Genomic DNA, 11,666 nt, shown 5'->3' with positions numbered 1-11,666 from the left:
TCCACAAACAAGGTCCTGGAAAATCCTCAGGATTAAAAATACCGAACCAGGTGCCTGGATACAAAGTAACTACAGCAGTGAATCCTACATACAGGACAAATGGATTTAAAAACAAGTGTTTAGGGGCGCCTGGGTGGCGCAGTCGGTTGAGCATCCGACTTCAGCCAGGTCACGATCTTGCGGTCCGTGAGTTTGAGCCCCGCGTCAGGCTCTGGGCTGATGGCTCGGAGCCTGGAGCCTGTTTCTGATTCTGTGTCTCCCTCTCTCTCTGCCCCTCCCCCGTTCGTGCTCTGTCTCTCTCTGTCCCAAAAATAAATAAATGTTGAAAAAAAAATTAAAAAAAAAAAATAAATAAAAACTAAAAACAAGTGTTTACATATCATCTGAAAAGTCAGGCTCCGTGAAGATAAAAAATGCTACAAAACCACCCTCCAGAAAGATGCACCCGAGACCTCTGCGGTTAAATAACATTTCGCGGAGCGTCTTTGCAAACCACCAAATGAACGAGTTGAGTTCTATGCTCAGGTTGGAAAGCCCCCTGTTGGAAAGATGTCGGTTCGTCCTCATACCATTTATGGATTTGATGCGATTTCGATTAAATTCCCAATGAGGTTGCCCCAGGCCTGCAGAGGAAGCGCTCCGAGCATCCGCGAAACAGACGCTGGGAGCAAGGAGCTCCACGCCAGACCTGGGAACCCACCGAAACGCCCACGTGCGCCCTAAATGCGGGGACACCTGAGCCACGCGATGTCCGGTGGCCACACGGTGACCACAAGATGCCGCCTCCACAGGTGGGATGACAGGAGGACTTGATGATCCGGTGTGCAGCCCGACCCCCCGGCCAGGTCCGCACCCACGTGGACGCGACGGGCGCGCAAGCCGACGACACCCTAGTCCCCTCTGGCCCCGTGGGAACTGCAGGGCTTTTCGGAGACAGATTCGCCTATAGATTCAGTAGCAGAGTCCGAGTCTGTGTCCTCTGCAGGGTCTTCTCCCTCCTGGGACTGGGCCATCAAGGGGAAAGGGGATCCCTCCAAGGGGTCTTGGGGGGAGACGACCGCTGTGAAATTGGGGGCTAGTACGCAGCCGGCGTCTGGCCAGATGTCTGAGCCGGAGCATCCCTGAAGCCGGGCGGGGGCGGGAGCCGGGGTTGGTGCAGCCTGGACGGACCCCTGGAAGCCCTGCTGGGCCCGCGGGGCGGCGCTCAGGCTGCAGGTGCCGGGCTCTGCCGCGGGGGGGGCGCCGGCCCCCCCCCCGGGGGCTGTGCGGAGCGGGGTGACAGGCGCCTGGGCCCCCAGGGAACGCGGGGCCAGCAGGGACAGGGACCCCGACCGGGGCGTGCTCAGGGACACGGGCGGGAACAAGGACGGGGGGAGGGGCAGGGACACATTGGGGGACGCCGGCTCCGCGGCCCCCGGGCGCCGCTGGGCTGGCTCCCCGACCTCGCCCTTTGGGCAGCCTGGAGTGCTTGGCCCGGCGGTTCTTGAACCACACCTGGAGGGACCAAGGGGACAAGGCGGAGGGGTAAACGGGCTAGGCAGGGGCACCTACAAGCCTCTGTCCCAGGTGTGGGGGGCTCAGGAGACAGGCAGCCGCAGAGCTCTCCCTAGGGCCCCCGGAGCCCAATTCAAGGTCCCCCGAGGATGCAGGGGGCAGTGGGGGCGGGACTTGGACACCGGGAGCCCAGGGGCCAGGAAGGGGCCTGCCTCAGAGGGTCCCCCGCCTTCCCAGAGGCCCTGAGCTCTGGTGCCCCGACACCCAGCCAACCGTCAGTCTGGGCGGGCTCATGTCGGCGGGTTCGCGCAGCACAGGGTGGCCGTGAGCCTGGGGTCCGGCCCTGAGTCCCCACAGGGGGCCCCTTGCTAGCCCTGTGACCCAAGGGAGCCCTCGGACCCTCTGGCGTGTCTTCTCCCCTGTAGCCCGGGACAGACGGCAGGTGGTCCGGCCGGAGGAGTGCCACCTTCCTAGTGGACCCTGTGGCCAGTGGGGACGGAGGGGGCGGGGGTCCTACCTGCACCTGGTGCTCGTCCAGGTTGAGCCCGGCTGCCAGGGCCACGCGTTCCTGGTAGCTCGGGTACCGGTTGGCCCAGAAGTGTCTCTCCAGCTCCTGCAGCTGCTCCTTGAGGTACACGGTGCGCTTCTTCCGGGGCCTCGGGAGCGTTCGGGCTGACGGGGGGCCTGACCCGAGGAGAGACGGGCTCAGACAAGCCCCACAGACGGCCCCCCGCCCCCCAAAGACCCTCCCCCTGCCCGGGCCAGGCCCCGACGAGCAGGTGGGAGGCACGGCTGTGCATGAGAGGTGGCAGCTGGACCCGACGCCCTGGGGTGGGGCCCTGGCTCTCGCGGTCCAGCCCAAGTCTCTGTGCCCTGTGTCGGGGCCTCAGCGGGCACACCTTTGAAATGGGCGCAGTGACGGCTGTCTTGTGATCCCAGCACCCACGGCCGCGGAAGGCAGGCAGGCTGAGCTCCCCAGGCCCAGCCAGGCCGCTGCCCCAGGCAGGCGGGCTCCCACCTCGCCTGGCCCCCCAGCCCTCCCATCCAGGGCCAGGGCCACCCTGACGCTGCTCACAGGGGGCGGCCGTGCACCAGGCCCTCTGTCCCGGCCCCACGAAGTCCCCACAGCCTGGTGCGGGACGCCCTCCCCAACACTGGGGGCCTCCTCTGGAGGCCCGGAGGCCTCCCCAGCCTCAGCCCCGGCCCCTGGCGCAGGCCCAGGCGCACCCTCAGGGGAGCCTGGCTCTTGCATCCTGCCCGCTGGTCCGCCGCCTGCGCCTGCGTGTGGGGCCCTGCCCGCCCCACCGGGGCCTTAAATCCCACCTGCCTGCCGTGCCCACCCAGACACACCCTGAGGGTCCTGGGACTCTCCCGCTCTCCCCACCCTCAGCCCCGCCCCCGGAGGAGTCCCAGGAGGGAGTAATCCTTTCCTTACTGAGCAGCTTCTGGATACCCAGGCCCTGGGCTGGGGCCTGGGGGCTGGGGCCTCAGTGGCCAGACAGCCTTGGTGCCACCCTCGGGGGGCTCTAGCCCAGGGAACCCCGCATTGCCCCTTGTGGGGGTCCCCAGCCCAGGAAAGGGCCCCTCCAGCCAGTGCCCCGGGCGTCGTCCCCTCCCCCCGAGTCCTGGGGGCCCTTCCCCCGCCTCCCTGTCCAGCCCCCTCCTCTCCCGCCTGGTCGGTCCAGCAGCCTCCCCGCTGGCCCCCAACACCAGGCTCGCCCTCTGGTCCCTTCTCCGAGTCTCCCCCCAAGTCCTGGACGGGGCGGGTGCTCAGACACGTGGCCCCGGTGATGGCTCGGGGTCCGTGCCGGTCTTCCTATGGGATGAAGGCCGACGGGGCAGCAGGTGGATGGCTGCCCCCGTGTCTTTGTGAATGAATGAGCTGGGGCTGCCTTAGGGGCTGGACTCAGGAGCTGGGGTCACAGGGGCCCAGCCCCCCCGCCCCCCCCAGCTGCATAGACCCACATCTAGACCTCAGGCTGAGCTCCTCGCTGGCCTGGGGTCTGCTCAGGACTCGAGTCCGAAGCACGCAGCTTACAAGCCTCAGTTCCCGGGCAGCGAGGGGCCTCTTATGACCATCAGTGCTAGATGAAGGTTAACTAGGCGATCGCGCACCGAATCATAGGTGGCAGAGGGATCGCGTTGTTCAAGGTGGACCTCGCTCTCCTGAACGGCCCGAGCATCTCACGGTGCCATCACAGCGTCAGTGCGCCTCCGTGCTCCTTCCTTTCCGGCAACATTCCGCCTTCACTGGACGTTGTTTCTCCTTCTTGGGCAGGTGGGAACACAGGGGTCACCAAGTCGAGGGCTCTGCAGTCAACGAGGGATCCTCTAGCAATGTCCTTGGTCTTTAAGATGCGCCCAGAGGCCGCCTTCTCTCTCATTTTTAATAGAAATTAAATGTACCATTTTGTTGATGAGATTGGCCCAGATCGAGAAGAGGGGTCGTGCCTGGGTGTACCGATGGCATTGTGACGGTGCTCACGTGGGTCTTTCTTTTTCCTCTCCTTTTTTTTTTTAATGTTTATTTGTTTTTGAGGGACAGCACAAGTGGGGGAGGGGCAGAGAGAGAGGGGGAACAGAGAAGCCAAAGCAGGTTCTGCGCTGACGGCAGAGAACCCGATGGGGGGCTCGAACCCACAAACCGTGAGATCATGACCTGAGCCACCTGGGGGCCCCTCACACTGGTCATTAGGGTTAACTTGCTTCCAGCGTGTTGCTTGCTGCCTACACCCCATAGTTTGTAGCAGAACTAGCCTACTCCCCTCGGGATCCTGCAGACCGCTGACCTTGAGGCACCACGGACCAGACTTTCCAGAAGATACACTGGAAAGCGGCCACCGCTAGCCCTGGTGTCCTCAGTGATGGGTTCCCGGTGCAGGGAGGTATCTGGATGGGGCTTGTTTGGGGCTGGGGACTAGCTTTTCCTCGCAGACACCTGAGAGCCTTGATTATTGACAGATTATTGGAAGAATCGGGAAGCCTTGCATGGACAAATGATTCGATGTCGACCGCAGGCTTCTGCTGCACCATTTTCCTCACCTTCCCCTTTAAATTTTTTTTTTTTAATGTTTATTTATTTTTGAGAGAGACAGAGACAGAATGCGAGCGGGGGAGGGGCAGAGAGAGAGGGAGACCCAGAATCCGAAGCAGGCCCCGGGCCCCGACCTGTCAGCACAAAGCCCGACGCGGAGCCCGAACTCACGAGCTGTGAGATCGTGACCTGAGCCGAAGTTGGACGCTTAACCGACTGAGCCACCCAAGCACCCCTCACCTTCCCCTTTAAACCCTCCGGCTCCCCCTGGACGGAGGAAAGTGGTCTTTGAGATATTATCCCACCATCTTTCCAGGTCACTGGCTTCCTCAATAAGGCACCTTTTCCTTTCCCACCAACACTTGTGTGTTGAGTACTGGCTTCCTAGCAGCAAGCAGCAGAACCCGAGTCTGGAACGGGTCCTCTGTCCAGTAACAAGAGGACAGAGAATCCGACCTTCTCATGCTTTGGGGGTGTAGGCTGGTTTTGGAAACAGACTTGATGATAGCAGTCAATGTCCCTCAGCTGAGGACCATCAGGACACCAGGAGTTGAGCTAATGTGGGTTTAGCATCCCATTGCAGGGAGCGGGGACACACACCATGGAAACCCTGGGGTATCTCAGTAAGAGGATGTTTGAAAGGACCTATATAGGACGAGGGCTTGTATGAGATGATCTGGGGGAAGGTTCCAAGAAAAGTGATTTTCATGCACAAAAGAATTGAAGTCAGGGACTCAAGCACATACTTGTACCCATATAAGCATATCCCCATAGGCCTGGAGACAGAAAGCAGATTCCAGGGGCTGGCAAGAGTAGGGAATGGGGACTCAGTGCTTAATGGGGATAGAGTTTCGGTTTGGGATGATAGAAAAATCCCCAGAGATGGATAGTGGTGATAATTGCACAAATCGTGAATGGAGTTAACAGCACTGACTTGTACATTTAAAAAATGGTAAAAAGGTGGGGGGGGGGGCGCCTGGGTGGCTCAGTCGGTTAAGCATCCGACGTGGGCTCAGGTCATGATCTCACCGTTCGTGGGTTCGAACCCCGCGTCGGGCTCTGTGCTGACGGCTTGGAGCCTGGAGCCTGCTTCGGATTCTGTGTGTGTCTCTCTCTGCCCCTCCCCTGCTCATCTCTGTCTCTGTCTCTGTCTCTGTCTCTCTCTCTCTCTCAAAAATAAATAAATGTTAAAAATTAAAAAAAAAAAAGTCAGCAAGGCTTTGCTCTGGGTTGGATGATGTCAGGAGACGGGGGTCGTTCTGTGATTGGCTGTCACGTCTAGAAGATGGGGAGGTTGGAGAGACTGGAGCCAGCGTTTGTATGGGTAATGTCACCCGTGTTAGTCTGCGTGGGGAACATCGTCTCTTTGGCGGTTTGGACCATGTGCGTGTTTCTCTTAGCGATCAGACACGATTACGGAGACATGATCACTTCAACACAAAGACTGACCTTCTAGGCAACCGGAGGGAACCAAGTCTTGGTTGTGAGCACCTGGCCAGCTCCCGGCTGTTGGGAGCTCCTGTCTAGTTCCCCTATTTAGCAAATCCCTTGAAGTCAACATGCCAAATGCTGTGACTGAGCAGTTGGGAATCCCCGGAGGTCCTTACCATCATCAGTTGCCTGACCTTGAGCAAAGACCTCCTCCCCCCACAGCCTTGATGTTCCCCACCTGTACAATGGGACTATCCCAGGGTCTGTCTACACGTGCATGAGAGCTGAATGCTGCTGACATCTGCTCAGGAAAGAACCTGGGAGATCCCACTCCTGTCCCTACAGATTTGTCCCCAGGGCAAAGCCACTGGTTGTCTGCGAGGTCTCCACCCTGCAGGTGACACAGATCAAACACTATAATTGCCTGAAGAACCAGCCTCCCTCTCTAGCACCTCTCCTCAGAGATTTTCAAATTCTATGCAGCATCAGAATCCCCTAAAGGGTTTATTGAAACCCAGACTACCAAGCCTCCCCCTTCCCGACTAGTTTCTGATTCAATGGGTTCTGGGGGTGGGACCCCAAATTTGCCTTTCTGACAAGTTCCCAGATGATGCTGATTTAGCTGGTCTGAATCGGGACAAATCAGGGACCACCTCTGTAGGTGAATGCCTCCCTCCTCAACCTGGGCCCCTACCCCTGGCCTTGGTCCCAGACCTTAGCTTCTTTAAGGGGAAACATTAAAAAAAAAAAAAAATCAAAGGGAACGTTTCACTGAATATAACATTGAGAAAAATGCAACAAGTTATCACAGAGAACACCCCTACATCCGCTGCCCAGAGAGAAACAGAATATTCCCAGCAACCCCCGAGCTCCCCTATGCTCCACCAAGCAAAGATAATCACCATCTTGTCTTCTGATCCTATAGGTTCGTTTTGCCTGGTTTTAAACTTGACAGGCATAGAATCACAGAATGCGTCCTCTTTTGCATTTGCCTTCTGTCGCTCATCATTGTCTGCAAGAGCCCCCCTCCCCCGCCCTGCCCTATTGCCTGTGGACCATGGTCTGTCTGCATTCTGATGTCTGTGCGGTTTTCCATTGCATGGTATGACACGGTTGGTTTATCCATCCTCTCGTCCGTGTGCATTTGGTTTGGTTCCAGTTTTGTGTTATTACACTGACACTGTGAACATTCTTGTGCGTGTCTTGCGACACACAGGTGTGTGCATTTCTTTTGGTGTCTTCCTAGGGGTGGAATTTGTGAGCCATATAGCCATGGAATTTCCTGAGCTCAGCGCCAGTGGATTGTGCTTGATCGATTTCTAAAGTGATTTTACCAGTTTATACTTCCGTTTCGTCCATATCCTCCCCCAAACTTAGCATTGTCTTTTAATTTTTGCCACGCCAATGGGTCGGTAGACAAAGATCACTGTGGCTTCATTTTTTATTTTCCTGACGGCCGATGAAGTTGAGCGCCTTGCCCGTTCATGATGGTCTATTTCAGTCCTTTTGGTTGATGTTTTATTGTATAGTTTTCTGTGTAGCCATCACGCACAGATTTTGTTAGATACTTCATGCCCATCAGAGCCCAATGTAGAGCTTGAAACAACAGCCCTGAGATCAAGTCCTGAGCTGAGATCAAGAGTCAGACGCTTAACTGACTGCAACCTAGGTGACCCTGATTTCCTTCTTAACTGTTATGTGAAATTCCTTGGCAAAGCCAAATGGGCATGGTGTGTTCTTTGTGTGAAAAATGTTAATTATGGATTCCTCTTCTTTTTTATATATAAATAAATAATGTACTTGTGTTTTATTTTTTTTTTAATTTTTTAATCATGTTTATTTATTTTTGACCAGAGAGAGACAGAGCATGAGCAGGGGAGGGGCAGAGAGAGAGGGAGACACAGAATCCGAAGCAGCTCCAGGCTCTGAACTGTCAGCACAGAGCCTGACACGGGGCTCAAACTCACAGACCGTGAGATCATGACCTGAGCCGAAGTCGGACGCTCAACCGACTGAGCCACCCAGGCGCCCCCTTGTGTTTTATTTTTTATTCACTTACTTTTAAGTAAAGTCCACACCCAATGTGGGGCTCGAACTCACCACCCCAATACCAAGAGTCATACCAACTGAGCCAGTGGGCGCACCCCTGGATTATTCTTTAATAAGACTATTCGGATTTTACATTTTTGTGCATGCTTGCTTTGGTAAGTTGTGTTTTGCTAGGAGTTCGTCATCTGAATTTTCAAATTTCTGGGCACACGGTTGTTCATAGTATCCTTTCATGATCATTGATATCTTTTTTTTTTTAATTTTTTTTAACATTTATTTATTTTTGAGAGAGAAAGAGACAGAGCATGAGCAGAAGTAGGGGCAGAGAGAGAGAGGGAGACAGAGAATCCAAAGCAGGCTTCAGACTCCGAGCTGAAGCACGGAGCCCGACGCAGGGCTCGAACTCATGAACCATGAGATCATGGACTGAGCTGAAGTCGGACGCTTAACCGACTGAGCCACCCAGGCACCCCGATCATTGATATCTTAATGTAGGACTCTTCATAACGCCCCATGTTCATTCTTGGTATCTTTGTGAGTATTTTTGTACTGATTTCCATAGCCTTTAGCAAAACAGCTCATGTCTTTTTTTTATTGTGTATTTTTTATTTTATTAATTTCTGCTCTCATCTTTACTATTTCTTTCCTCATTTTTAACTTCTTGAGATGACATTAAAGGTGGTTGGCTTTAGGCTTTCTTCCTATCTGGGCCTGATATATCCTTTAATGCTACGGAAAAATCCAGTGGAAATTAGAAGATCATGAACAAATTTATGCCAACACGTTTGACAACGTAGAGAAGAATGGACCAATTTGGGGGGCGCCTGGTCAGTTCAGCATCCGACTCTTGATTTCCACTCAGGTCATGATCTCGTGGTTCGTGAGTTCAGGTCCCGCGTCGGGCTCTGCGCTGGCAGTGTGGAGCCTGTTTGGGACTCTCTTTCGCCCTCTCTGTCTGTCCCTTCTCCGGTTGTGCGCACCCTCTCTCAAAATAAATAGATAAAAACAAAAAAACAAACTTAAAAAAAAAAAAAGAATGGACGGATTCCTTGAGAAATACAACTTTCTGAGGTTGACCCAAGAAGAAATCTTAAAATATGAACCATGATATATCTGCTGAATAAACTAAGTGCATAGTTAACCTTCCTACCCAAAAACTCCAGCCCCATAGACTTCACTGGAGGATTCTACCACCTTCTTAAGGAAGGACGCACAACTTGCACAAAGTCCCTTCCTAGCATCTGTCTGGGCTTCTCTTTTCCTACCTAATCCCCTCCTCCACTGTCCTTTCTATTCCTCCTTTTCCCAGTGCACTTGACTCTCCGTGTTCACCTCCTCTGGATGGGCCCCCCCCCCCGCCATCTCCTCCATACTCTGAGGGGCTGGAAGCAGAGGTCATGCTTGCACGCTGTGTGGCCAGCCATTCCATTGTCCCCTCCCAGCCTCTGTTCCATGTTTGCCCTGAGAAGCACCGGGAAGGCTGAGACTGGATCCTGTTTGCCTTGGGAAGGTTCCTTAACCCATCCTCATCCATAAAATAGGGGAGCTGGGGGATGGCGCCCACCGCATGAGGCTGGAATGAAGATTCAGGGAGGGAGAAATACAAGTGTCTAACAGCTCCTGGCACATGGTAAGCGCCCACTGGAGAGTTTGGTTGTGATCTCATTAGTACCACATGTCCTAGGCGTGATTTGCCACGGAGGAAGGCGTCCCGCAGTTAGAACTCATTTGTCTTCGCGGAGGGCTCCGCCCCTCCTCTGCCTCCCCCAGGGATGGGGGGGGGGCGGGTCATGTGTCTGAACCTAATCCCTGCTAATTCCCAGCCATTCTGCTGAGCCTGGACCATCATAAGAAGATTGGAGCATTTGCTAAATTAGTCCGGTTCAGGGAGACAGAGGAGACAACCAGGGAGGGGCCCGGAGACCAGGAGGGCCGGGGTGGGGGGTGGGGGGGGGAGGATGCAGACACATACCTGAGGGGACGGAGGAAGGAAGGATGAGGGAGGACCACAGTCGGAGGGGAGGGGAGAAAAGCCAGGGGGTCCCAGAGGGTCCGGCAAGATGAATATAAATCCCAGCCCTGCCTCTTCGTATTTGTGAGATCCTAGGCAGGTCGCCTGACCTCCCACTGCCTCGGTTTCCTCATCTGTGAAAGGGGGATGGTCACAGCACCGTCGGATACGAACAGCACCTCTCGCGTGGGTCATCTCTGAGAATTAAAAGAGTTTGGACTGGCTTTCTCCGGGGTCTGGCACATAGTGTGTGCTCAGTGGGTTTTTCCTTTTTGCTTCCAATTTATCGACGTCTCGTTTATATGGTATAAAATTGGCTCATTTTAACAGTACGGTTTGAGGCATTTGGACGATCACATAGAGTCATGGAACCACTACTCTTATCAAGACGTAGAATATTCCCCCGGGGCGCCTGGGTGGCTCAGTCGGTGAAGCGTCTGACTTCGGCTCAGGTCATGATCTCGCGGTCGGTGAGTTCGAGCCCCGCATTGCCGGGCTCTATGCTGACCGCTCAGAGCCTGGAGCCCGCTTCGGAGTCTGTGTCTCCCTCTCTCTCTGCCCCTCTCCCACTCATGCTCTGTCTCTCCTAAAAATAAACATTATAAATAAACAAACAAACAAACAAATAAACGGCATCGTGTAATATGTGGCCTCTTGTGTCTGCACGGCCTCTTCTGTGAATGTACTTAAAACCACCGAACTGCACACTTTTAAGATGATAATAATGGTCAGTTTCATGTGCGGGATATTTTAGCACAAAAATAAATGTTTATTGGACGCTCACCAGGTACTCGGTACAATGATCTCGTCTCATTCTCTCGAGGTAGGTCTTCTCAGTGTTACAGGTGGGGAAACTGAGGCGGGGAGAAATGCCCAGGGTCACGTGAGCAGAAGTGGCTGACCCCGGCTTGGACGGCAAGTCTGTCTGTCCCCACCAACCCTGGGTCCCCTCCCCAGGGACCCACAACACGCACACACCCTAACCTGGGACTCAGGGATGGAGAGCAGGGGCAGACAGTGGTGTTTTACAGTTGGAGAGACAGAAAGCCAGGGACAAAAAAGAAAAGAAAGAGGAAAGCAGAGATGAGAGGGACATGGCTGGGGCGGGGGGACTGAAGGTGGCTGATAGGGAGGGCTTGAATCTTTACACGGGCCACCAAGGCAGGAAGCGTGGCCATCCCCCCTTCCTCGCAGAGGGGGATGGGGGGGGTTGGTGCCCAGGGAGGTCACAGCAGGTAGGAGAAGCTAGCCGTCTGGAGTCCACATCCCTGCTTAATTGGCTTTAGGGAGAAACCGAGGAAAAGTCGGCGACCAGACGGAGAGAGCACGTGGACAGACCCATGACCCCAGAGATACAGGTGGGGGAGACAGGAAAAGGACAGAGCAACCCCCTGTCTCCGCCACCCCACCCCACCCCCACGCCGCCTGCCCCTTCACAGAAATTTTTTAAAAAATCACCCAGACTTCAAGCGAGAGTCAACATTTTAATTGTTGTCGCTCCGTGAGTGGCTTTTCGGGAAGGGGACTGGAGTTCCGGTGAGTGGAAAAAGGGATACAGAATGAGGGGGCCTCCTGACCTCTCAGCCCCGGTTAGCCTGTGTCTGTGGCCCCCAGCCCCTACCCCTCTGTGTATCCTTTGTGCCCCAG

At 55.1% G+C, this 11,666-nt stretch overlaps 1 protein-coding gene across 1 annotated transcript; it reads right to left on the bottom strand.

Moving 5' to 3' along the window:
- Positions 1–823: 823 nt before the first annotated feature.
- On the bottom strand, positions 824–2,746 carry LOC121018880 (homeobox protein MIXL1-like). The gene is made up of 3 exons (XM_040457932.1): positions 2,437–2,746; positions 2,012–2,178; positions 824–1,494 (listed from the first exon to the last, which is right to left on the bottom strand). The coding sequence occupies exons 1-3, from the start codon at positions 2,744–2,746 to the stop codon at positions 952–954; spliced, it is 1,020 nt and encodes a 339-aa protein (XP_040313866.1). The 3' UTR covers positions 824–951.
- Between the last annotated feature and the right edge of the window lie 8,920 nt (positions 2,747–11,666).

Source organism: Herpailurus yagouaroundi, unplaced genomic scaffold (genome assembly GCF_014898765.1).
Source record: "Herpailurus yagouaroundi ecotype Mexico unplaced genomic scaffold, PumYag 220, whole genome shotgun sequence".
Classification (NCBI taxonomy): domain Eukaryota; kingdom Metazoa; phylum Chordata; class Mammalia; order Carnivora; family Felidae; genus Herpailurus; species Herpailurus yagouaroundi.
Note: the sequence above shows the minus strand (reverse complement) of the source record. Positions and strands in the feature narration are given on the sequence as shown.

Bases quoted from the DNA above. Each gene is read 5' to 3' on its own strand.
- LOC121018880 (XM_040457932.1), bottom strand. From the start codon at position 2,746: ATGCAAGAGCCAGGCTCCCCTGAGGGTGCGCCTGGGCCTGCGCCAGGG. The intron at 2,179-2,436 runs GTGCTGGGATCA...TCCTCGGGTCAG, and splicing joins CCTGCCTTCCGCGGCCGTGG to GCCCCCCGTCAGCCCGAACG. The intron at 1,495-2,011 runs GTAGGACCCCCG...TGGTCCCTCCAG, and splicing joins TGGACGAGCACCAGGTGCAG to GTGTGGTTCAAGAACCGCCG.